Source organism: Peromyscus maniculatus, chromosome 11, assembly GCF_049852395.1.
Source record: "Peromyscus maniculatus bairdii isolate BWxNUB_F1_BW_parent chromosome 11, HU_Pman_BW_mat_3.1, whole genome shotgun sequence".
NCBI classification, from domain to species: domain Eukaryota; kingdom Metazoa; phylum Chordata; class Mammalia; order Rodentia; family Cricetidae; genus Peromyscus; species Peromyscus maniculatus.
Window position 1 is genome coordinate 79776926 of NC_134862.1, and position 26661 is coordinate 79803586.

General features: G+C 40.6%; 1 protein-coding gene and 1 long non-coding RNA gene across 3 annotated transcripts in view; one reads left to right on the forward strand and one right to left on the reverse strand.

Annotated features, from left to right (window-relative positions):
* The window catches only part of Atf6 (activating transcription factor 6), a 178410-nt gene that overhangs the window by 151573 nt on the left and 176 nt on the right, over positions 1-26661 (reverse strand). For both annotated transcript variants that reach the window (XM_042258560.2, XM_006994440.4), the window contains exons 2-5: positions 25862-26120; positions 6582-6658; positions 4760-4847; positions 1978-2084 (exon numbers count right to left, since the gene is read on the reverse strand). In XM_042258560.2, the coding sequence (XP_042114494.1) occupies positions 1978-2084; positions 4760-4847; positions 6582-6658; positions 25862-25913 (324 nt within the window). In that variant the 5' untranslated portion in view covers positions 25914-26120. The remainder of the gene's footprint in view (positions 1-1977; positions 2085-4759; positions 4848-6581; positions 6659-25861; positions 26121-26661) is intronic.
* On the forward strand, positions 25983-26441 carry LOC102913777 (uncharacterized). Its single transcript, XR_443191.4, has 2 exons — positions 25983-26122; positions 26226-26441. It is a non-coding gene; the product is annotated as an uncharacterized LOC102913777 (long non-coding RNA).

The window sequence follows — 26661 nt, forward strand, 5'->3', positions numbered from 1 at the left end:
CCAGTCAGGGGTATATAGTGAAACCCTGCCTCAAAAACAAAACACAAAAAGAAAAAAAAAGAAACAATCCAGGCCAGACAGTGTCATGACCTGCACTGAATCCAGCCTGGGCAGCACAATAAGACTCTACCTTTAAAAGAACCTGTAGTCCTGGCACTTGGGATGCTGAGGCAGCAGGATCACAAGTTTGAAGCCACTTTGACTACTGTGGTGGTTTATACTGATTATTAACTGGACAGGATCTAGGGTCACCTTGAAAACAAATCTCTAGGCATATCTGTGAGGTAGTTTCTCGATTAGATTGAGGCGGGAAGACCCACCCTAGATGTGGCCAGCACATTTCCATCAGCTGGGGTCTCACAGAGAAAACAAGCAGAGCAGGAGCATTCACCCGTCTTCTTTCTGACTGTGGACACGATGTGACCAGCAGCCTCCCTCTCCTGCGGCCACGCCTCTCCTTCCATGACAGACTGTGAGCCAAAATAAACCGTTCCCTCCTAAGGGTGTTTTAGTGCTCTGTCACAGCAACCAGGAAAGTGACTAACACAGCTCTAGGGTTAGATGCTGTCTCGGGTTTTTAAAACGCCCTAAAACTGTAAGAACTCAGACCAGTGCTGCAAAGTGCCTAGCACAGGGCTGCAGATCTTGAAGGACTCGGCACACAGAGAATTTGGATTTCATACTTTAAGCGTCTGGAAGTTATTAAAAGGTTTAAAGGTAAAGAGCATAATCAATTTTGTAATTTTAAAGGGTTCATCTTTGAAGATGATTCTAAGAAAGGTTTGGAGTATTGGTAGGCTGACCACCAGTTAAAATCCTAATGGCTTTTATCCTAAGGTCAAATGATGATGGCCTGGAAATGGTTAAAAACGTAACAAAACAAAACAACAAAAAAACCCACTAATCTTAGATATATTAAGTGAAAGCCGGGCGGGGCAGTGGTGGCGCACGCCTTTAATCCCAGCACTCGGGAGGCAGAGGCAGGAGGATCTTTGTGAGTTCGAGGCCAGCCTGGTCTACAGAGCGAAATCCAGGAAAGGCGCAAAGCTACACAGAGAAACCCTGTCTCAAAAAAAAGAAAGAAAGAAAGAGAGAGAGAGAGAGAGAGAGAGAGAGAGAGAGAGAGAGAGAGAGAAAGAAAGAAAGAAAGAAAGAAAGAAAGAAAGAAAGAAAGAAAGAAAGAAAGAAAGAAAGAAAGAAAGAAAGAAAGAAAGAAAGATTGATTAAGTGAAAAGATGGCTGGAGAAATGATGATTCAGCAGGTAGAAATGATTGCTGTGCAGGCCTGAGAAACTCAGTCTGATCTGAGTTTCTCCTGACATGGGAGAAGGAAAGAATCCACTCCCGAAGGCTGTCATATGTACATGTACACACACACACACACACACACACACACACACACACACACACACACGAGAGAGAGAGAGAGAGAGAGAGAGAGAGAGAGAGAGAGAGAGAGAGAGAGAGAGAGAATATCAAGATTTAGTAGCTGGCTAAATATAGAACCTGAACTAGTAATTTGACTTTTTTCTTGTTTTACCTTTCCCATTATTTAATTTTCTTGACCTCAAAGCTGAGACAGACGCACTCCAGCTAGTGTGTCTGCCAGACTTCTGCAAAAGTCTTAGCTCATTCTAAGGACAATGGCAGGAGTTACTGAACTAAACAGATCATATCCCAGATCCTGTGAGCCGGGAGTCATAAATCTTACATTCTTCCATGTCCTTAAAGAATGCATACTCTAATAATAGAGTGAGGTGCGGGAAGAAAAGAAACCAGTAAGCGAAGACTTTTAGATTAGGGAAGCAAGAGCAAAGGGCTGTGAGCCAACCTTGAAGGTAGCAGTAGCCTTCTCACTCCCACAAGTCCCTCGTCAAGTCTCATTTTCCTCAGAACACTTAATGAACGTCAACTGCCTCCCCAGCCACCTTCCCGATTGCATTATAACCCACTTCGTTACGAAGTCTAGCCACTTACAGGAACATGCTGAGTTGAAGAACAGGAGTCTACGGACCGAGGAGATGAGACTGAACAACTTGAGGAAGCTGGAGAAAGAGGCTGGGCTTCTGCCTTAATGTCTTTAACTGAAAGACATGGAGAAGAGGCTTGACACACAAATCCATACAAATTCAGAATAATGAGTATAAAAAAGAAGGTAAAATGGTCTCTTAAAATTCAATCAGTCATGAGGGGAGGGTCACAAAAATGTGTCATTTCAATGACAAACTCAAGATCAGAAAGCAGGGTACACCTCTACTCCTGGAGGAAGCTGCATCTGCCCTAACTCTCAGGAGAGCTGAAAACCAAAACTGGGTACACAGCTGTTACTTCCTTTCTTGGCTGAGGAACAAGAATAGGCGAAACATTCTTCTACTCTATAAACTTCTCTGTGTTTTCAATAGTATACCAGATACCAGAAAAAGAAAAGAAACACGAATAACCAGCATTCTCCCATCTAAATACTACATATCTATTCACCTTCACTTTATGGACTTATTGATCTTGCTCAATTCCTGCCTCCCATCAGAGAATATGGAAATCACAAGGTCAATGTTCTCTCTAGATTTTTGGCTTCTTGCTACATTTTTGGCTTTTGTTTGTCTGGTAGGTTGGTTGGTTGGTTGGTTGGCTGGTTGTTGCTGTTGTTTTGGGGTGCTGAATGTCAAGTGCCAGGCTCTGTGCATGCTAGGTAAACACTTCACCACTGAACTACATCCCAACCCAGCTTCCTAATTACTGCTGTGTAACTGAATCTAAGAAGCTAAAAATAACCACCTTATTAGGTCCCCAGGACCTATGGACCAGGAACTTGGACTGGAGAACACTCATGTACCTACTCCATATTCTATGAGAGAATAAGAACCTAAAATAAAGGTGAATAGGAAGGGTAGAGATAGGAAGGAATTTAACAGGGGAAATGTGCTGGCTATATATGTACTCTATCTCAATTCCTATCATCTGTGAGGCTAATTATTAGTATATTTCTAAGCCAGCTTCCTTTTAGACAGTATAGATGGGGCACATGAGAAGGAAAACACACTAGAAGACAGGAAAAAACATTTTTTTCAATATCTCTTACCAGCTTTGCCCTATAAGTAACAACCTATTCCAACCTTATCAAGTTCCTTACAAATATCAGCACATGTGATGGCACATGCCTTTAATCCCAGCACTCAGAGGCATAGGCAGGTGGATCTCTGTGAGTTGAGGCCAGCCTGGTCTACAGAGTGAGTTCTAGGACAGCTAAGACTGTTAACACACAGAATCCCTGTCTCAAAAATAAATAAATAAATAAATAAATAAATAAATAAATAAATAAATAAATAAATAAATAAATAAAACAAAATCTAAGCTACTAGCTGCCAGTCTCATAAACAAACATGAGCTCTGGGTTCAGGGAGCATGCCCGTCTCAAAGAAATGACTCAGAAAGCGACAGAGGGAACTAGAGAGAAGACACAGAAGTTATGAACACTTATTGTCCTAACAGAGGACCTGGGTTTGAATCCCGGCACCCACATGGCAGCTCACAACTGTCCATAACTCCAGTACCAGGGCAGTGATGTCCTCCTCTTACCTCCAAAGGCACCAGGCACTCACATGGCACACAAACATACATGCAAACAGAACATTCATACACAAAAATAAACAATAAATAAACCTAAAAAAAGTTTCTAAGTGAGAGGAGAGGACCCAGTTCCTCTAGCCTCTATACACACATGTATATACTACATACATACATACACCACACTCACACACATACCAGGGAAAATCTAATAAAGATTAAGGGAATAACTCATATCTATTGACAAAGAAGGTAAGATGTATTAGTAAGAAAAGGCTGTAACTTATGAGAATGTTATTTTCTTTCAAAGGAAAAAAAAGTTTATTTTTTATCCTATAGTAGGGTAGCTCATGGGTCTTAAATAACAAAGCTGTAGAACAAAACCTGAGTGGCTGAGAAGCTGCATAAAGCCATGGAAAATGAAACCTCTGCAAGGACTCTCATGTGTAATCACATTATCCATTATAGGTTTTATTCAAAGAAAAACAAAAAAACAAAACTGAGGCTAGAGAGATGGATCAGCAGTTAAGAACTGACTAATTAAAAAGAAAAGAACTGTCGTCTAATCTCCTCAAAGACCCAGGTTCAATTCCCAGCACCCACATATCTCTAGTTCCAGGGGATCAGACAGCTTTTTGTTGTTTTTTTGTTTGTTTGTTTGTTTGTTTTTTTGTTTTTGCTCTCTTTGGGCACCAGGCACATAAGCAGTGCACGGACATACATAAAGGCAAAACACTCATATGCATAAATTTTAAATTTAAATTTTTAAAAATTAAATTGAACATAAAGAAATCCAAAGTAAACTGTTGTAAAACTGTACTTGAACTCTCTTTTCTAATAACAAGGAATTTATAGCATATTGGCCTCCTCTAAATAACAGACTGTGAAAAGTTTACCATTACACACTAGGTAGACAGAACACAGAAGACAAACACAATGTTCTCTCTGTTGTCATTACAAAATGTTGATCACCTAAAAAATAGAGCATTAGCCAAGTGGTGCCCCTACCTCAGAAGAATGTACATCAAATGCAGGGGACCCCACTATCAGGCTCCTAACTGCCGGTAACCCTAGCCTCATCCTTCCCATTTCATAAACACTGTTGGCCAGGATTCTCTGACCCACTTAATTCCTAGAACTACAAAACTCGAACAAGAGTCTGGCTAGAGCGTTTAAGGGTAAAGCACATCATTACCTGAGCAGAAGTGACTGCTGGAGCTCCAAATGTCTGACTCCCAAGGCATCAAATCCAAATCAAAATTAAGATGATCAAAATTATTTTCCTGGAGGTGTCAAATCAGCAAATGATTAGAATAAAATACACACACCTTGGAATAAAACTGTCAGGTACATATCATAGATAATATAACTGCTACTAGCCAATCTAACAGAAAGAATTTAAGCTAACCACTTCATACTGCAAATACATTTTAGAGAACCCAGAGATACAGCAATTCTAGTTTGCTGAAGGACAATAACAACTAGAAGAGGAAATAGACTCAATAACTAAGAGATCAGTGAGATTTATTGTGGAAACAGACCATTCAAGATTCACAAAATGAGTCTTTTGCCATAGAGAGGTCCAGATCCAACGAAAGACAAGTTTTTCCCTTTTGCTATTTAGAAAAACAGGTTCAAACAAATAGCTATTCATATCGTCTCCCTATAAAAGAAAGAATACAGACAGAGCCAAAAACAATTCAGGAATCATACAGAGGGTAAGTACTATAAGATAATGTTCTTTTTTCCCCTCCAGTCTGTGGTTCTCAAACTTCTAAAATCTTTATGAATTCAACAAACAAACCCAGAAACCATTTTTAAAGCCATTTAAGACAGCTCAGCAGGTAAAGGTATTAAAGAATGAGGCAGAGTTCAGAATTCTATAAGCAACCAGCTATCAAAAAAAGAAGAAAAACAAAACTAAGCCATTTTGGTGGCTCAAAGTATTGCCATAAGTTTTTTTAATTATTTATTTTATGCAGATGTGTTTTGCCTGCATGTATGTCTATGCAGCATGTATGTGCAGTGCCTGCAGAATCCAGATCCCCTGGAACTAGTTATAGGCAGTTGTGAGAAGCCATGTAGGTGCTTGGAATTGAACCAGGGTCCTCTGAAAGAGCAGCCAGCAAGCCATCTCTCCAGGCTTACAATAACAGTTTTTATATAGTTCTCTGACCAATCAAAAAGATAAGGATATGACTAATTTTCAGAGTTCTTAAGAAGGAAGTTGGTAAGCTTGACTAGATCCATGACTCACACATGCCTTTTTTTTTTTTTTTTTAAGTTTTCCAAGGCAGGGTTTCTCTGTGTAATTTTGGTGCCTGTCCTGGATCTCACTCTGTAGACCAAGCTGGCCTCAAACTCATAGAGATTCACCTGCCTCTACCTCCTGAGTGCTGAGATTAAAGGCATGCGCCACCAGTGCCCAACATGCCTCTTAATACTATTATTCCCACAAGCGGCAAAGCATCTGTAAAAATCAAAAATAGGACTTGGTGTGGTGGTTTAGGCCTAGAATCCCAGCACTCAGAAGGCTGAGGCAAGAGGACTGCTAGGAACTGCAAGGCAGCCAAGCTACATAGTAAGTCCCAGACCAGCCAAGAGTGAAGCCTTGTATCAAAAAAGAAAGAGGGGGGAGGGGAGGGAGGGAGGGAGGGAGGGAGGGAGGGAGGGAGGGAGGGAGGGAGGGAGGGAGGAAGGAAGGAAGGAAGGAAGGAAGGAAGGAAGGAAGGAAGGAAGGAAGGAAGGAAGGAAGGAAGGAAGGAAGAGAAAATGACTTTCCCAAGGTCACTGACCACTAAGACCAAACATATGCTGAGGAAACAAGTCTTCTCAAAGCAACACCCATGCAACTTTGTAGTTCTATATTTACTGACTACAAAAGAGCTACTAACATTCTGATTAATGATGGCATTTAGCTCCCGGCCTAAACCTACTGTCCTGAAGCTCTCGTGCATTACTAACAGTACAGATGAAACATCAAGTTATTCACTGTTTCTCCTCCAGTAAGTACTTACGTAAGTTTCGTTTGCTGCATCGAACTGCACCTCATCAGTATCTGTGAAATAGCCAAGCTCAGCAAACAAGGTGGACTCTTGAATAAAGAAGGAAAAAGAAAAGCAACGGTCACTCATGAAGCTGACAGTGGGACAAGCCCTGCACCCTGGGGCAGATCTATCAGTTTTCCGTGAGGCACTGCTGTTGCTGACAAGCTCAAGCAGTGTGAACATCATGAGGACATGGGCTTGGCTCCCCAGAACACAGGCCAAAAGCTGGGTACAGCTGTACACATCTGTAATTCCAGCACTGGGGAGGCAGAGAAAAGTGGACCCCTAGAGCTTGCTAGCTGAATCAGTGAACTCCAGCTTCAATAAGAGACTGTCTCCAAAACAAAAAACAAAGAGTGGAAGCCTGGCAAGATGGCTCGGCAGGCAGTAAAGGCATTTGCTGCACAAGCTGATGACCCGAGTTTGATCCCCAGAAGCCACGTAAGGGCGGAAGGAGAACTAACTCCACACACACTGTGGCATGCCCACCCTCACCCCAACACACACACAATAAAATTAAATTGAAAAAAAAATAAGGTGGAAATGACTAAGGAAGAGATCCAACACACACACACACACACACACACACACACACACACGCACACGCACACGCACACGCACGCGCGCACATGTATACACACACATACATACACTCACATGCACACACACACACACATGAGTAAGTACACACAAAAATGTCTATGTAGAAAATAAAAGACAAGCTTAAATTTCAGTAAATTGAAGTATATTCTAATTTTTAGTGAGGTTTCCTTATAAACCAAGAAAAATATGGATAAGAAGAGATTCTTCAATAATCTACATTTAAAAGAAAATTTAGAAGACAGTCAAGATGCTGACAAAGCCCAATACTTCCATAGACTCTGCAAAGTCCCCCTTCCCCAACACTTTCAGAACTCTTTAGAGAGAGCTTCCCAGCTCCAGGTCCCCCTCTGTACTAAAACTCCTGCAGTGACTTCCATCAGCTCCCCCGCCAGTCCACTCATCTGTCTGTGATTATGTGAACATCTGAACACTTAGCCCCCAACTGGCGAACTGTTCAGGAAGGACTAAGAGGTGTGGCCTTGTTGGAGGTGTGTCACTGGGGTCAGACTTGAGGTTTCAAAAGCCCCCGCCAGACCCAGCCTCACTCCGTCTGCCTGCTGCCTGCGGATCAGGATCCACTCGTAACTACTGCTCCAGGGCCATGCCTGAGCCGTGCTCCCACCATGAGAGCCATGGACTCCGCCTCCGAAACTGTAAGCAAGCCCCCAATTAAATGCTTCCTTTTATAAGTTGCTCTGGTCACGGTGTAACAGAACAACAGCACAGTAGCGAAGACACTGACCAATGACAGAAACATTTCACCAACTAAATATAGCACAGCAATAACGTAGAGCTCTAATAACGCCAGGCTATCCACACAGTTGTCAAAAAAAAAAAAAAAAAAAGCTACTTTAAACTCAGCTCCAGAGCCAAAAATCATGCACATAGAAAGCTGTGAGGATGTGTCTTAAGCTAAAAGTCTTCCAAGTTTTCTACATTTGCTGCCTCTCATTTCTTCCCATTTCTTCTTAAACCTACTCCAGTCAGGCATCCCACTCCATCCATATACAACAGTTATTAATGTCACCAGTGACCTCCATACTACTAAATTCAGTGGTAAATTCATAGTCTTTGCCACTCCTGACCAACCAAGAGGCATCTGAGCAAAGTTTAACCCTTTCCTATTAACTGAAACATTTTCTTCACTTAGCTTCCAAAACACTGCATTCACCTGGTCGTCCTCCCACCTACCTTAATGTTTCCCCACCTCTCTAACTGGAAACTGCCTCTGGTCTCAGCATAAATTTTTCTATCAAATGTTCTCTCTTTGAAACTCCAATGAACTCATGGTTTTAAATACATCTCTATGCCAGGCATTCGCAAATACGTATCTCCAGCGGATAATGTCCGGAAGCATGGGTAACACACTGTGCTTACATCTCCTTGTGATTTTTTGAAAGGTACCTCCAACTCAGAACACTCCAAAATGAGCTCTCATTACTTCTACCAAACCTTCTATTGTTTCTAATTGTCATTTAACGGCATTCAATTCTCCAAGTGGCTCAAGCCAAAAGCCCTAGAATCACTGTTTACTCCTTTCCCATGCTCTCTGTATTAGATCTATTTCCAGATCCTATGAGCTTCCTATTCAAAACATACATATCCATAATCTGGCTTCTTACCTTTCATTCCATTCTTCCTTTCTTCCTTTCTTCCCTAGGCTCCCCAACACCAAGAAGCCAGCTTCTAAGACAGCCGAGCAAGGAGGCTGGTGGGGTTTTATGCATAGTCATCTGCAGTAAAGGGCCTGGTACCCAAAGAGATGGTGTGGTGGGGAAGAGCAGGTTGCCTGATGTAGGTGGCAATATTCCCTAGCTGCCAATGAAATGGAGCTGGTGAGAGGAAGAACAGCATGGCAGACAGAAGAAACAGCCTGAGTAGTTAGGAGTGATGACAGTTAACAATCTGCTAACTGATGGAGCAGATGAATAAATACATCCAGAAGAACTGGAGTGAGATGTCTCACTGTCTAAAGGAGGATTTCAAAACATGGAAGGTGAAGGCTAAAAGAACTATACGGTGTTGGACTGAAATCATTAGTAAGTGACCTAATTTTAAATACATTCATATACAGCCAGGAATAGTGGTACATGCCTAGAATCCCAGCCCTTGTGAGGCAGTGGTAGGAGACTCTGCAAGGTCCAGGCCATCCTGTGCTACATTCCTAGTTCCAGGCAAGCCTGAGCTACAGAATGACAACTGTCTCAAAATAAATATGAAACAGAAAGAGATCATTAAAGATGTTTATGTATGTGCATACACAGAGACATGCATTCATTTCCTAGTTCTGTCTGCTGGGAGGTTTATGCACAATGACACCTCAATAGAATGAAAATAATGTGCTCAGATATGGATATTAAATACCATCCTCCACTAAATGGAAATCACTAAGGGGCTCTATGGAGAAATGGCTGATTCAGAGCACACAACAACAAAAAATAAGCCTGGTAAATCTTCATGTGTTCAAAAACAAAAGAAAGAAAAGGAAAGGAAATTCTTAGCACAAGACAGGAACATATCAAAAGAACAGTGGCCATGGCTCTGAGGCAGCATTCTTGCCTAACAGGTGCAAGGTCCTGAGTTCAATCCCCAGTACTTCATGTACACACAAACAAAAAGAACATGAATGTGTCAAAAGACCAAAGGCACTAACATGAATAAACTCCTACTGAGAAAATCTAAACATTAAAATAGAGTAAAAGTTTATAATCCATTAAGAGAAAAAACTTTCAATGAATTGACACGGAAGGAGAAAGAAAGGGAGGTGAAGAGTGCGCCTTCTAATGGTGTAAGCACTGCTTGCAAATTAATAACTCTAAGACAAGATAAAGATAGACAACATGCATGTGGCAACCATTAGTGGTTGATTTAGGCTGGCACACTCAATGAGAATAGAGATGTGAGGATGTAATAACAACAGGGCACTAGTGTCCTATTACATTATGTCCCCCAAATATAAATGAAAACACAAAAGGTAAAACTAACGTTACAGTGGAGAAACCTGACAGATGGCAACTTAACTATAATCATGTGACCAAGCACCTTAAATGGCCAGCATCACGTGACTCAGAATCAAGCACAGCATCATGTCTCTGGCACCCCTGCCATTGCATGGCCTGAGTCTGGTCACAAGGCCACAGTGGATAGAGCCAGATTATTATTGATTTCCAGCATAAAAAACTGCCAAGGACTCGATAGACAGGGGAAAACAAAAAAAAACAAAAAAACAAAAAAAAAAAAAAAACTAGAGCTATTCCAAAATGAAGGACATCAATGAGACATGTGAAATAAAAGCACTATGTGTTTTCAAGGAGAATTTCAGACTAGAACAGAAAACCCACTGAGACAGACAGGAAAATTTAAAATGTCTCTGTGAAATGAACAGCAGTGAATGTACACAAAAAAATTTTAGTCTACACCTTAGATTTGTTATGGTTATGGAAGCAATAACTGTTAAAAACATGAACATTAATATTAAGACACTTTTGTATAGTTTGCTACTTTTCCAGATAGAAAGTTATAGTGGCAACAGAATGCCCCTTCCTTCTGGAGTATGCAGAAGGTGCGGTAAGGGAAAACACTGGACCAATGAATGTAGATCAACAAAGGACAGACAGGGTAATCCTTTGCCTCAGTTTTCGGGAAACTCCCGGAGGGGCCTCATGCAGGCCCCCATAGCAAAACCAGTTCAAACCTTTCCTGCAGCTGTAGAGGAAATCCCTGCTCTGAGCGATTAAATAACCAAATGACTATTGGAATAAATCATGCTGGTCAGGATGATGAAACAGAGAGAATAGAAAATTCAGGAGAAAACAAAGAAAATTTTTTGGCAAACTTCTATTAATGAACAGAGACTAAAATTAACGATAAAAATAAACGGTGTTTTGTTGTCTGGTCTGGTAGACACAGGTGCGGACATTACCATAATTGCACCAGAATTTTGGCATCCAGCTTGGCCTCTTCAGGAGGTGAACGTTCAACTGTTAGGAATTGGGACATTATCTGGAGTGAAACAGAGTGCAAGATGGCTGGAATGTATAGGTCCAGAAGGACAGAGAGGAAAATTAAAACCCTATGTCGCTAACATAGCTATGAACCTGTGGGGTCGAGACTTGTTGCAACAATGGAATACTCAGATTAAAATCCCTCCAATCTCAGAAACAAATCATAAACTAGCACATGTTGCTGAGAGAAATATTAGAAGGCATTATTTTGAATGGTCACCAGCCATCCATATTATACAGGAACAGGGCACAACAACTGATAATCTTCCAAAAATACCAACAGCTCTACCTTTAAAATGGTTAACAGACAAGCCTGTATGGGTTCAGCAATGGCCTTTAACAACAGAGAAACTCCAGGCTTTAGAAGAGCTGGTAGAAGAACAGTTAAATGCTCAGCATATTGAACAGTCAACCAGCCCTTGGAATTCTCCTGTATTTGTTATTAAAAAGAAATCTGGTAAATGGAGAATGGTAACAGACCTTAGAGCAATTAACAAAATAATTCAGCCAATGGGCTCTCTACAATCTGGAATTCCTTTGCCTACTGTTACCAAAAGGATGGCCTCTCATAGTTATTGATTTAAAAGACTGTTTCTTTTCAATACCCTTACAAGAAAAAGACAAAGAAAGATTTGCTTTCACAGTGCCTACTTATAATAATTCTCAACCGGTTAAAAGATTTCAATGGAGGGTCCTCCCACAGGGAATTTTAAATAGCCCAACTCTGTGCCAATATTTTGTACAACAGCCATTGGAAGTGATACGTAAAAAATTTCCTAAATCTATAATTTATCATTATATGGATGATATTTTACTAGCTGACTCAAATGCAGATACTTTAGAAAGAATGTTTGAAGAAGTAAAGAAAATTTTGCCTTGCTGGGGATTACAAATTGCTCCTGAAAAAATACAAAGAGGGGATTCTATTAATTATTTAGGATATAAAATAGAGCTACAAAAAATTAGACCCCAAAAGGTGCAAATTCGGAGAGATAGACTACAGACTCTTAATGACTTTCAAAGATTATTTGGAGATATTTCTCATCTACGAACTATTGTTGGGGTAAAAAATGATGAACTGACTAATTTGTTCAAAACCTTAGAAGGTGACAAGGACTTAAATAGTCCAAGAGAATTATCACCTGAAGCTGAGAAAGAATTGGCCTTGGTAGAAAAGAAAGTACATGAAGGGCACGTGGATCGTATTGATCCAAAGCTGGATTGCATTTTGGTTATTTTACCTTCTAGGCATTCTCCTACTGGAATATTAATGCAGAGGGAAGATATTATATTGGAATGGATATTTTTACCAAATAAACCAAATAAAAAATTAAAAACTTATGGGGAAAAAATCTCTGACTTGATTTGGAAAGGAAAATTGAGACTTCGTCAATTAGCAGGAATAGACCCAGCAGAAATTGTCGTACCTTTAACTAAGGAGGACATTGAAAAATTATGGACAGAAAGTGAACCTTGGCAAAGAGCTTGCAGTAATTTTTTGGGAGAAATTAACAGCAAATATCCCAAAAGCAACAGAATTGATTTTATAAAGAGAGCTGATTGGATCTTGCCTCGAACTGTACGGCAAAAACCCATATCTGGAGTTCGTACATTTTATACAGATGCCAACAAACAAGGAAAGGCAGGTTACAAATCAGAAAATTTAAGTAAAGTGGTTCAAAGTCCTTATAATTCAGTGCAAAAATCAGAATTGTATGCTATTCTGTTGGTATTAATGGATTTTTCAGAACCTCTCAACATAGTAACTGACTCTCAGTATGCTGAAAGAGTGGTATTACATATTGAGACTGCAGAATTTATCCCTGATGCTTCAGAATTAACTTCACTATTTATTCAATTACAAGATACAATCAGGAAAAGGAGTCATCCTTTATATATAACTCACATCCGATCTCATACTGGTCTGCCAGGCCCTTTAGCACAAGGCAATGATGAGATTGATAAATTATTGATAGGAAATGTGCTGGAGGCCTCAGAATTTCATAAAAAACATCATGTCAATAGCAAAGGTTTAAAAAAGGATTTTTCCATAACCTGGCAACAAGCCAAAGAAATAGTAAAGAAATGTCCTACTTGTTCCTTCTATAATCAAACGCCATTGCCAGCAGGATGTAACCCAAAGGGTACTCAGAGGAATGAAATCTGGCAGATGGATGTGTTTCACTTTGCAGAATTTGGAAAATTGAAATATGTACACCACACCATTGATACTTATTCAGGATTTCAATGGGCAACTGCTCTGAGTTCTGAAAAAGCTGATTCTGTAATCACTCATTTGCTAGAAGTTATGGCCATCATGGGTATACCTGCACAAATCAAAACTGACAATGCTCCAGCATATGTCTCTGGTAAAATGAAACAGTTTTTTGATTATTACAAAATAAAGCATATTACAGGTATACCACATAATCCTACAGGTCAAGCAGTTATAGAAAGATCAAACAGAACTCTAAAGGATATGCTAAATAAACAGAAAGGAGTAACAAAAACCCCCAGAAATAGACTGCATAATGCTCTATTAACTTTGAATTTTCTGAATGCCAATGAGAAAGGAACAACAGCTGCAGAGAGACATTGGGTAATAGAAAAAACTACAGAATTAAATCAGCCTATATACTTTAAGGATGTGCTGACCTCAGAATGGAAACCAGGGTATGTATTACGTTGGGGACGAGGTTTTGCTTTTGTTTCTACAGGAGAAGATAAGCTGTGGGTACCATCAAAATTGATAAAGGTTCGATTTGAACAAGAGAAACCTCTTAATTAGAGGAGGTGATAGTTCATCAACCAGCATGAACATCCAATTTAAACTAACTTGTACCAGTAACACATGTCTTTTCATTTAATCAGATAATAACTTGCCAAAAAGGAACATCCCCAAAATTAGTCTTGGGGAAAGGTTTTTGTTTTTGTCTTTTAGGAGAATGATGGTTAAGGAATCTGAAGAACACAAGACAAATGAGACAATTGAAGAAAAGGGACAAATCATCTATCCCAGGAAACAGAGTGAAACGGCGTATGGGTATATATTATCTAAAAAATTTTATGTCTTCCTAAATGTTTGTTTCTGCTTTTCTCTAAAGATTTAACACTATTGGTCTTCTAATAGTCCCAGTTCAATTAAAATTTAAAGCTGACTTTGGAGTTGGAGAATGGCTCTCTCCTTCTTTAAACTCAAGCATGTTGTTAAAATGAAAATACAAACTCCCTGTATCATGCCAGAATAAAAGAGCCATTTTCTGCTATGGGACAGGACAAAAGCCAAATTAATTAAGGGACTATTCTATTACTAATCTCAACTCTTTGATTCTATTCTGATTCTTTAAACTTTTCTTAAAGTATAAATTTTATATCAAAATTTACAAGATTAATATATACATATACATTTTAAACTTTGTTAAGATAGGAATGGTCATATAGAGTACTAACTAATTCTAGAAAAAAGGCTTCAGTTAGCTGCATATATATGTCTTTGTGTTCGAGTCTCTTATCAGTTTTCTGCAGGAAATCACGGCCAGGCCTAACATCAACTGAAGTCTCCAGGAAGAAGATGGGGCCCCACAACCACAACAACAACAATTCCACGTGGACAATAATAATATCACTGAACTGACAAACATCATCTACAGATCAGCTTTGAACTACAAAGTGCTCAGAGGAATTTTGAGATGACTAGCTGAGATGATCCAGTCTCACAGACTACTTGAATAAGGACTTGAGATAAACCCTGAACTTTGGCTTTATACACAGACTGGATAATAATGAAGGATATAGTTACCTTTCCTAGAATTTGACAATTAACCTAAAATTTTTCTTTCAGGATAAAGATAACTTCGCCCATACCCAGCAGGAAGCAATTTTAAGAATATGACACCCACATTGCCAAAGAAGTGGTGTGGGGCGGGTGGTTTTTTGGTTCTTTTAATGGGTTTTGGGTCTGGGATAATTTTCATTGTTTAGGGGGTTTGGTTACAAGTTGTTGTCAAGGGTTAGGAAAAAGGCTAAGCAAAGGAGATTAGATTTAAGGTTCTTGTTTAAAAAAAAAGGAAAGAAAGAAAAGAAAAGAAAAAGATAATTACTAGTTTTAAATACTTTACATTATTACCAACTATTAGGATATAAAGAAATGAAAGTTAGTAGTTATAGACATTACAATAGAAATTGTAGTCATATTAGATATGTTTTAAAAATTGAGCAGATATGTTTTAGACAGGTCATCTTCAAACCCTTCAGAGATCTACCGAATATGGCATTTAAAATGTTTTAATAACTTAGAAATTTTTCTTTTTTGAGACATGTCGGCTCCTGGCAGTACCAATCTACTTCAGAGAAAATATGGGCATTGAAGAAACTGCATATGGAGTTAATTTTCATTGTGGCAAAAGTTAGCCACTGGACAACAAAGTATCCTCAAATCAACAGGACAAAATGGACAGACAGAACACGAAACAAAGGACTACCGATTCCTGCCAAAACAAGTGTGGTTATGGCTTTATCAGAAGGCATCTTCTGAGGCCAGGACAATATGGCACCATCCCTGAAGTGGCCTTCACATCCGGAAAAGGTACAGTGCCCTTTTCTTCGAAGGCAGCTGAACAGGCAGTGGGCCGATGGCTTCTGTTGTGCAATGGAACAGCAACTGAAAGCTCACGCCTCTCAATAGTAGACTGGCATTTAATAGAGGGATGTGGAGAAGAAGGGGATGCTGAGATGAAGCCATATATACACAGCCAAGAAGAATGGACAGCTGAATTAAAAACCATCAACAATTTCCAGAATTTAAAATCCTGAATCATGACATGACACTAGTGGAATTCAGGTGTTTCTGGTACATGGACTGCTCTCACCCAATGTGAGGTTGAACTGTTGACCTTGTGTACAACCTACTTCACAAATGAGTCTGTCAGATACGCTAAGCCTATAGGCTGAAGATGATGCCCCAACACTGCAGAGAAACCTCAGGTGACTGTCCAGGCAGCTGGCTGTTTCTGTCAACTCACAAAATTTTTGGAAGTTGCTTTTGTGCACTTCCTGTTTTTATTTTTGTTAGCTAATATTATTTCCTTCTTGGGTCTCTGAGGAAGTTGAAGATTAGTTAGTTATAGTTGAAGATTAATTAGGATAGAAAGTGAATTAGATACATTTTGGACTTACTAAAGTAGGATAGATAAGGGAATTATTTTCTCTGATTTGTCAAATACAAATGGACTAGACATCGTTTAGGTATTTGTTACTTGTATATATTGTATATAGCTATTGTACTTTTGTATATAGTTTTTCTTTTGTTAGTTATAACCTTTTGCCTTTTTTCTTTTATTAAAATAGAAAAGGGGAAATATGGTGATATTTTATTTGTACTGAAATGTAATTTTAATTTTATGTTAATAAAGTTGCCCTGGGGTCAGAGCTATTAGAGCCATAGTAAGAGCGTGGTGGTTAGAAGAGCTAGGTAGATTTCTGTGTGTTCAGGGATACAGCCAGTATTGGAGACATATGCCTTTAAGACCTGGAGGGCGGTACTTACAGGCAGTGATGAGGCAGTCATGTGGTTGGGTTTACAACCAATGAGAAGGCAGAACAGAAAGACTATTTAAACACAGACAAACAGGAAGTAGCTCGCTCTCACGGGGAAGTTAGGAGCACTGCAGGAGGTAAGATTTTATCTCTGAGCTCTGACCTCTCGGCTTTCTCTTTTACATTGGCTCTGTGTTTCTTATTTTAAAAAGACGATTGGTTACATCTACAGCAGTGTTATATCAGTGTTTATTTTCTGAATGGAAGAAACACTGCGGTATTATAGAAAGCCTGGGTGGGGTGTTGCTTGTTATCTTCTGGTGTGTGTGGGGGGGTGATATGTACTGTAGTATTTAAGGGTGAAAGATGGAGAGGAGGAAAAAGAGAGAGAGATGGGGTAACCGGGACATACTTTAAAAATCTCGGAAGGCCATGCAAGAGTTCTTTACAGTGCTCTTCCAACTGCAGATTCAAAATGACTTCAGAACTTTAGATGGACAGTACAGCACACACCTCTACTCTCAGCTACTTGTGAGGCTGAAGCAACAGGATGACCTGAGTCCACCAGTTCAAGACCAGACTGAGCAACACAGAAAAGCCTAGACTCAAAAACATGCCTGTGTATGTATATACATCCACTGCTCTCAGTTAACTATGGGAATTCCTATAGAAGCCTCCAAATAGTCTCCTGGCTTTTGCCATAGCCTTCAGGCAGCCTCTGTTCAATATAACAGCTAAAACAATGCTATAAAAACAAAAGATTGGGATGGAGATGTAGTTCAATAATGTAACATACATGAAGCCCTGAGTCCAATCCCCAGTATCACATAAACCAGGTATGGCACATGCCTGTAATCCTCTTACTCAGGAGGAATAAATAGAGGGATGGTAAGGAAATTTAAGGAACCTGTGAGTTGGCTCAGCTGGTAAGGTAAAGCCAAGCAATCGTAGTGACCTGAGTTCCATTTCAGAACCAACATAAAGGTGAATGGAGAAATCCCACTCCACAAAGGTGTCCTCTTATCGTCACATACATGTCACACATATATACACAACAACAACTAGGTAAATTTACTTATTTTAAATTAAGATCAAGTGGAGCTGGAGAGATGGCTTAACACTTAATGGCACTGGCTGCTCTTCCAAAAAACGTGGGTTCAAGTCCCAGCACCCACATGTTGGCTCATAGCTATCTACAACTCCAGTTCCAGGGGATCTGACACCCTCTTCGGACTTCCACAGGCACTACACATGGACATGGTTGCACAGTCATACATGGGCAAAACAGCCATACATACAAAATAACCTCAAAAGTTTTTTATTTAAAGTAAGCTCAAGGTCATCCTCAGCTACACAATGAATTGGAAGCCAGACTGAGCTACCTAAGACCCTCTCAAAAAAAAAGAAAGAAAAAAATGAAAACAAGCCAGTGGCAGCACTTGGGAGATACAGGCAGGCGGATCTCTCCAGCCTGGTCTACAAAGAGAGTTCAAGAACGGCCAGGGCTACACAGAGAAACCCCATCTCAAAAAGACCTAAAAGAATCATCATCATCATCATCAAGACCCTGCTAAACCCATAAAACGGTTAGAGACGTAGCTCTATCAGTAGAGTGAAGCATGCACAAATCCTATAATGCCAGCACCTGGGAGGTAGAGGCAAGAGGATGTAAGTTCAAGGTCATCCTCCACCCTTAGCTACATAGGTTGTAAGATTATGTTTAAAAAACAAAAAAACAGGGCTGGAGAGAGGTTAAGAGCACTGACTGCTCTTCCAGAGGTCCTGAGTTCAATTCCCAGCACCCACATGGTGGCTCACGACCATCTGTAATGAGATCTGGTGCCCTCTACTGTGTACATAATAAATAAATAAGTCTTAAAAAAAAAAACTTTGAAAAAGGGATGTTGCCGGGCGTGGTGGCGCACGCCTTTAATCCCAGCACTCGGGAGGCAGAGCCAGGCGGATCTCTGTGAGTTCGAGGCCAGCCTGGGCTACAAAGTGAGTTCCAGGAAAGGCGCAAAGCTACACAGAGAAACCCTGTCTCGAAAAACCAAAAAAAAAAAAAAAAAAGAAAAAGGGATGTTGAAAACAAATATGGTTAACAATATATAAAGGCATCCCAAAAAATTATAACAGAACTGAAAAATCCATATCACCTAGAGAAATAAGGGCTGTCAGTGTCTTACGATGATGCATATTCAAGTATTTGTGGTAGTGATGTGTAAACAACCATTGTGAAGCTCATAAAAGTATACAATTATGCATAGTATACACATAATTCTTGATAATGACAACCAACAACTATGCTACTAGTTTAGAATTTGCTAGTCCATGTCTTATCCTTATTTTAATAGCATGTTCCCTCTACTTATAAAAAGTTTTACAGTAAAACGGTGAGCCATGTTACACTGGCAGACATGTCATACGTCTTACGTCTGCTGTGTCTTAATTGCATCATTTTCTCTTGTGTTTTATTTAATCTCAGATCATTTTGTTCACTGTGGCCATAAGAGCCATAAGAGCGATAGGCCATAGCGTATATATATGCTATATATGCACATATGTATCATACAATCTAAGTGTGAAGTGACCTACAATCCAGGTTTTGTAAACACATGCCACACTATGATGGTCACACAGCACACTTCTCAAAATGTGTTCCTGTTATAAGTGATGGATGACCACAGTTAATGCAAGGTAAGAAGGAACCCTGTGGTCTGGCTGAGAACTATAAATAGTGTCGAGCATTCATGGTTTTTTGTTTTTTGTTTTTTTTGTTTTTTGTTTTTGTTTTTTTTTTTAATAAACATCCCTTGTTCTTAAGAAACACCTGGTAAGTACTTAGGAGTTTCATTCTCCACGTTTCTGTTTCAGGTGGTGAAAGAGGGGAAGTGTGGGTAATAATGAGACACAAAGTACGTGGGTCGGGATTTTAACAGCTGGTGCATAAGGGAACTACAGGTATCAGTGTGCTTACTGATCTTTCAGCTTCTGTGGTTTAAAAAAGCTGAAGGTAGCCGGGCGGTGGTGGCGCACGCCTTTAATCCCAGCACTCGGGAGGCAGAGCCAGGCGGATCTCTGTGAGTTCGAGGCCAGCCTGGGCTACCAAGTGAGCTCCAGGAAAGGCGCAAAGCTACGCAGAGAAACCCTGTCTCGAAAAACCAAAAAAAAACCAAAAAAAAACAAAAAAAAAAAAAAAAAAAAAAAAAAAAAAAAGCTGAAGGTAGATGAATATGCTTCTCTACTTAAAGACTATTTCAGAAGAATCCACAGGAACAATTGGCACAAATCACTCTAGAGTATTAAAATTCCCATGTCCCTTTCACCAATTTCACACTACCAATATTTAGACTTCCCTCAACAATAGCAGCTGTGATTTCAACCTTCTTAGCGAGCTTTTCCACCTCACCTCCCTCTACCCTGACCACTTACTTATTTACTCCTCCACAGTGATCTCCCTTTTGACTTTATCTCAGCCTGATCAGAGTGTTATTATTTTCAAGAAGAAGGAAAACGGGGCCACAAGACAAGTAAGTAAGTAAAGGAGCTTTGCTGGCAAGCCTGATGTTCTGAGTTTGATCTCCAGGACCCACATGATGGAAGTAAAGAACCAACTCCCAAAGGTAATCTGACCTCCACACGTGTGCCTTGGCATGTGGACCACCACCACCCTCCACACACAAGTAAATAAATAAATGTAACCCTCCACACACAAGTAAATAAATAAATGTAACCAAAAAAGAGAGCTAAAGGAAGAAAAAATAGGATCACTATTGAGCATGGACCTTTCAGAAATTTCTTTATTTACAAAACAAAAAGAAGATGGGGAAGAGGAGCAGGAGAAATGTGGTAACAGCAAGAAGGGAAGTAACGTCTAAGGGGAGTTTGGCATTTTCTTTTTCCCCTCTAAATAGGAGAAGTTAAGTAACCACATGTTTGTTTTCTAACAGATGGGAGAAATGCTATAAGCACCAGGAAGAATAGCTTGAGCAACACTTTTAATAAAGCATGAGAAATCTGAAACCCATCCCAAGGGCTGGATTCTATCTAGGAACAAGAAGCCATCTTCAGCATCTGCAAGGAGGGAAGGCAACCGTGCCGGTAGGGGAATGAGCAGAGACTGAAGTTCGGATGCAGAGCATGAAAGAGGAGGTGTCAGAGGCTGAAGAAAGAAGGTTTAGGGAACGATTATTAGTAACAAGACAGAGAACAGACTGGCTGAGCCTACTAAACTATCTAAGGATCCTAACAGGTAATGTCGGAGAAAGCAACAGTAAATTAGTAGCTACATTTTCCAAGAAATGATGGAAAAATCAGAGATCTCTGCAACAGAAAGAGGTGGAAGATTGCATACTGTGACAAGGTAAGATTGACACCTAGATATTTAATGTGGAGAAAAGAAGCATGCTCTAGAAATGACAGAGAAGGACAAGAAAGACACTGACTATATTCTGAGGTGGCGAGTGCAGAAGGCTTTCACCAGGACTTTGGGGAAAACTGTGTCATCAAGGCAGTGTCGCGCTTTGGTTAGCGCAAGAAAAGGAAGAGAAGCTTCAAAGAAGACACTAAAGACGTGAGAGAAACCGCAGCAGCTTCTCATCTTAACACATACCTCTTAAGTGGCTTTAAAAAAGAAAGAAAGAAAGTGGTTTTTGTGCAATTCAAGCAAGAGGGAGAGAGGAGGCAAGAAGAAGGAAAGTTTAAGACTGCAAACTAGCCATGGAAAGATGCTCAACACCATATAACATTAGCAAATTGCAAATTAAAACAAGGCACCACCACACACCTGTCAAAATGGCTAAACTCACCAGGCGGCGGTGGTGCACATCTTTGATGCCAGCACTTGGGAGGCAGAGCCACATAGATCTCTGTGAGTTCGAGGCCAGCCTGTTCTACAGAGTGAGATCCAGGACAGGCACCAAAACTACACAGAGAAACCCTGTCTTGAAAAACCAAAACCAAAACCAACCAAACAAACAAACAAAAAAAGGTAAACTCCAAAGTACTGGCAACAGCAAATGATAGCAAATAGAAATATCCACTCATTGCTGGTGGAGACACAAAATGGTACAAGCCTGGCAGTTTCTTATAAGCCAAACTACAATATGATCCAGTAATTGAGCTCCTTAGTTATCAGTCCAAATAATATGAAAACTTACATCAACACAAAACCTACACACAGATGTTTAGAGCAGCTTCATGTCTAACTGCCAAAAATTAGAAGTGACCAAGATATCAACATGTAAATAGATATACAAACTATGTGCTCTAAACTGAATTATGTCCTCCAAAAATTCATATTGAAACCCTAATCCCCAAGATGGCTACATCCAACACGGGGTCTTGAGGAGATGACTAAGGCGAAATGATGCTGTAAGAAGAGGAGAATTCTCTTTCCTTCAACACCATGTGAGGACACAGCAAGAGGGCAGTCATCTACAAGCCAAGAAGAGGGCTAGCATCAAAACCTGAACACGCTAGCATCCTCCACACCACAGAGGCTTCTGTAATGACAGATCAGTGTCATCAAACATTTGTCAAAACCCTTGTATTTAGCACTATTTGGTGCTAAAAAGAAATACACCATCAAAGCACAAAAAGACACAGAGGAACTTCAAATGCATACTACTAAGTAAAGAAGTCAGTTTGAAAAGGTTCCGTACCGCATGGTTAACTATACAGCGGAAGCAAAACTGTGGAGACAGTGAGAAGATCTATCATGGGGTAGGGGACCATCAGGTGGAAGGAAGGAGGGATAAATGATGGAACACAGGGAGTGTTGAGAGAGCGACGCTTTCACCCTACTCTGTACAACCCTGTAATGATGGACCCATGGCATTACACTTGTCAAAACCCCCGTGTTAAGGCTCATCCTTCACTTAACGCTAATGGATCATCAAGCCGGGCATGGTGGCTCATGCCTGTAATTCCAGTATTTGGGAAGCTGAGGCAAAGAGCACTACAAATTCAAGGCAAGCCTGGGTTACATCAGATGTTCCAGGCCAAGTCAGAGACCCTGTCTCAAAAAAAATTGATCAACACTGGTTTACCCATCTTAACAAAAATACCACACTAATTGCTTTAGTTTGCCTTCCATGGCTGTGATAAAACACCACGACCAAAAGCAACTTGAGGAGAAAAGGGCTGGTTTGGCTTACGTGTCCCATTCACTGTCTACGTGAAGGCAAGTCAGGGCAGGAACTCAAGGCAAGAACCGAGAAACAGGAACTGAAGCAGAAGCCATGGGTGAATGCTGTTCCCCATGGCTTACTTAGCCTGCTTTCTTATATACCCCAAAACCACCTGCCCAGGGTTGGCACCACCCACAGCAGATTAGGCTCTCCAACGTCAATTATTAATAAAAAAATTTTTTAAAAAGACCCACAGACTTGCCAACAATCTGATGGAAAAATTTCTCAATAGAGGTTCTCTCTTCCCAGATGATTCTAGCTTGTTTCAAATTAACAAAAACCAACTAACCAGCGCAGTAATGTAAGATGTTACCAGTAGAGGGAACTGTAGAGAGGAGAGGGGACGTATATGGAATTACATGTACTATCTGTACAATTACTCTAAAAATCAAAAGCTGTACTTTTAAAAAGATTATTAAGTAATGTACTAAATATAATTGGGGAGCCAGAGGCAGGAGACCTATGAACGCTGTAGGCCACCCTGGGCTATATAGCAAGACCTTGTCTCAAAAGACAACAACAGTAACAATAATGGCAGCCAGATATGGTACTGTATGCCTATAATCCCAGCATTTAGAAGACTAAGACTGGAATATCAGAAGTTTGAGGCCAGCCTGAACTACACAGTAAAACAATGTCTTTAAAAGATTCTAAGTAAATAGCTGAGGAGAAGAGATAACAAAATACACCTATGTGGAATCCAAATTCCAGTCTCCACACGCTTTCACGGGAACACAGTCATTCTCACTGATCTCCACCGCCCACGCCTGCCTTTTCACTGTGATAGAGCAGCTGCAGCAGACCGCATGATAGCGGTGCCCGAAATATCCGCTATGTGGACCTTTTCAAAAGACATTTGCAGACGTCAGCTCTACATTTCATTACTCAGTTTTAGAAAATAAATAAATAGAAGATGTCCCATCATACCCTGTGCTGAGATAACATCCTTCAAATTATTCAAGTTGTTAATCGTAAGAAATACCAATTATAAAAGCTAATTTTTAAATTTTAACAGAGCAGCTGCTAAAATTTTTAAAACATCAGTACATCAGTAAAATAATCAAATATCCAAAACAGCAGCTCTCAAAGAATCCATTATTTTATTGAGAAACCCCAGTAGACAGTAGTGTCTAAAGACTGCAACATCCATCCCACCTACTGAACACCTAAGGGACAAAAGTATTCAACCACCGAGAGATGATTGTCAACGCTCTGAAAAAGAAACCTAAAAGACAACGGGAAAAGGGCATATTCAAGGAGAAATGGGGCAGGACACCTGAGAACGGAGTCAGTCAACCAACGACAAAGGACTGAATGTTTTGTTGAAGAATCAGTCTAGGAGTTAGGAAAATGTAGCTGAGAGTCAGAAAACAAGACAAACTAATGCTATCAGAAGTACTTGGTGTTGGAGTTTAAGAAATGCCATGAAAATATAAGGGTCAAATGGTTGAGAAAATAAATCATAACCACCCAACATACTGAAGTAGACTTGTTTTAAAAGAAGAACAAGAGGAGGAGGAGGAGGAGGAGGAGGAGGAGGAGGAGGAGGAGGAGGAGGAGGAGGAGGAGGAGGAGGAGGAGGAGGCAGCATTAGGAAGAATCCATCCTTAGGGGGAAAAAAATGAGGAAAATGCTACAGAATAGAAAAACCAGAGGCACAGACTTCAAAGTTAGACTGCCTTAGTTCTAATCCTACTTTTAACCATTTAACACCTCCAAGACTCTGAGCACAAATTCTGTCAGCTCCAGTTTCAGCATCTAAAGGACGCACTGGGCTATTGTGAACATAAATCACACATGTAGTGTGCTTAGCTTAAGAGCTGACAAAAATAAGGTCCTAAGCAAGTGGCTAATGTTACTATAACAAAATATTCAGCTGGGAAAATGCACTGGAGAACGGACATCTAAAGCTTTTTCCATAAAGTCTTCGAAAATCTACCCAAGGATTAAAATAAATCTCTCATAGATTATAATTGTACAGCACATCTGCCACTGGAAAATTAAACTAGGATGTTCAACATATTCTAATTGAGAGTCCACTCATGTTGTGGTGGAATGCTGGTCTGGTCCAAGGAAAATAATGCCCCAAAATTACAACACTGAGGAACGGTGCAGTCTCACTACAGGATCCACTGAGGTACCTACGGAATTCCAAATTCATACTGGATCCCGTTAATATTCTGTCTTGTAATCAAGAGAGGAGTATCAGCTTCCTCTAAGGATTTAGATGGCAATGCTTGTCCACTGTCATTCTCCATTCCATCCTTCCTGAACACCAAAACCAAGCAAGACAGACTTAACAAGGAATTTCAGAGCTATGTTTGGACAGCAGTCAGTATTACATCAGTTTGTAAGTGTTAGATCTAATCAGGGACATGGGTCAGGTGCTTGGGAGCTTTGCTTCTCTGCCAGTTTGGAGCTATGCCTTAAACCAACAGCGAAAACTGATAAGGATTTTCTTCTGTGTATTCCAACCATAATTTCTCACACATGCCACGCGCACGTGCAGTGCACTCATACGCGCGTGCGCACACACACACACACACACACACACACACACACACACACACACACGTTCTCTCCCCACCCACAGCCCTCAGCCTGAGAAAATAGCTTGGAGCCTTTGGGGCAGCCCCAGTCATCCTGCGGAGTTCTGGTTCCTCAAGATCACCTGGTTTTTCCACCAGGAAGGTACATTGAAAAACTAGAGCCATTTCGATCAGAACATCACTGTCGCTGCGGCCAGAACAGGAGCCCTGTGGCTCTGCCAGTCTCTTCCACCACCCGCAATCGGTAGCCTCGCTCCCTTGGCAGGGTTCGTCCACACCTGTCACCGCCACCGGGCGGAAACCGGGAGGAAAAACCCCCCCGCAGACGCGGCCCGAGCTAGCCCGGGTCCATCCGCAGGTCCACTCACCCCAGTCTTCCTCTGGACCGCGAGGAAATCCCGGGCTAAAAGGCGACTCCATGGTGCCGGCCACACCAGCCGGCTTCCCCGAAACAGACGCCTCTCCCTCACAACTCGGATCGGTGAGTAATCCGAAACGGCGGCGGCCGGCGGACAAAATATGCTGAGCGCCGACGGACGGTGGCCGAGCGGAGGCAAACTACCTCAACGGCACACCGGCCCTTGTGGCAAAAAGCCAAGGAGACGTCAGCGGATCAGCCAAGTCGACCTGTGAGTAAATGTTTCCCTGTGGGTGATTTCAGCACTTTCTGTCCCGCTGTGGGGTTTTTTTGTTGTTCTTATTTTTCTTTCTTTCTTTTTTTTTTTTTTAAAGGGCAGAGAGCACGCAGATTTAACTGCTTCAGTTAAAATTCGTGGATAATATTTAAAGTCTCCTAAACATAATGGTTTGTGCTTTGATTGCTTAATACTACGATGAAGATATCGCAGAACAAAATTAAAAATCGACAGCAAATCTGATTCGTATTTGTGAATACTTTCGCTGTAAAAGTTTTTCATGTACACAGTAAATAAAGACAAACATAAAGAATTTTTCACAGTTGTTAGAACTGCTTCTTTTCTGGCACAGAATCGGGGGGCGGGGGAGGGGGACATTCTCACAAATTATACTTGTAGAAAGCCCACCTTCCAGCAAATTTAAACAAAGAAATATATAAGATAAACTCTTCATGTCCACACTTGCCTCCTAAAGAATTTCTAAAACTCGCAATAGGCTGTCGATCTTCTATTACTGAAACTTCAAGATTCTA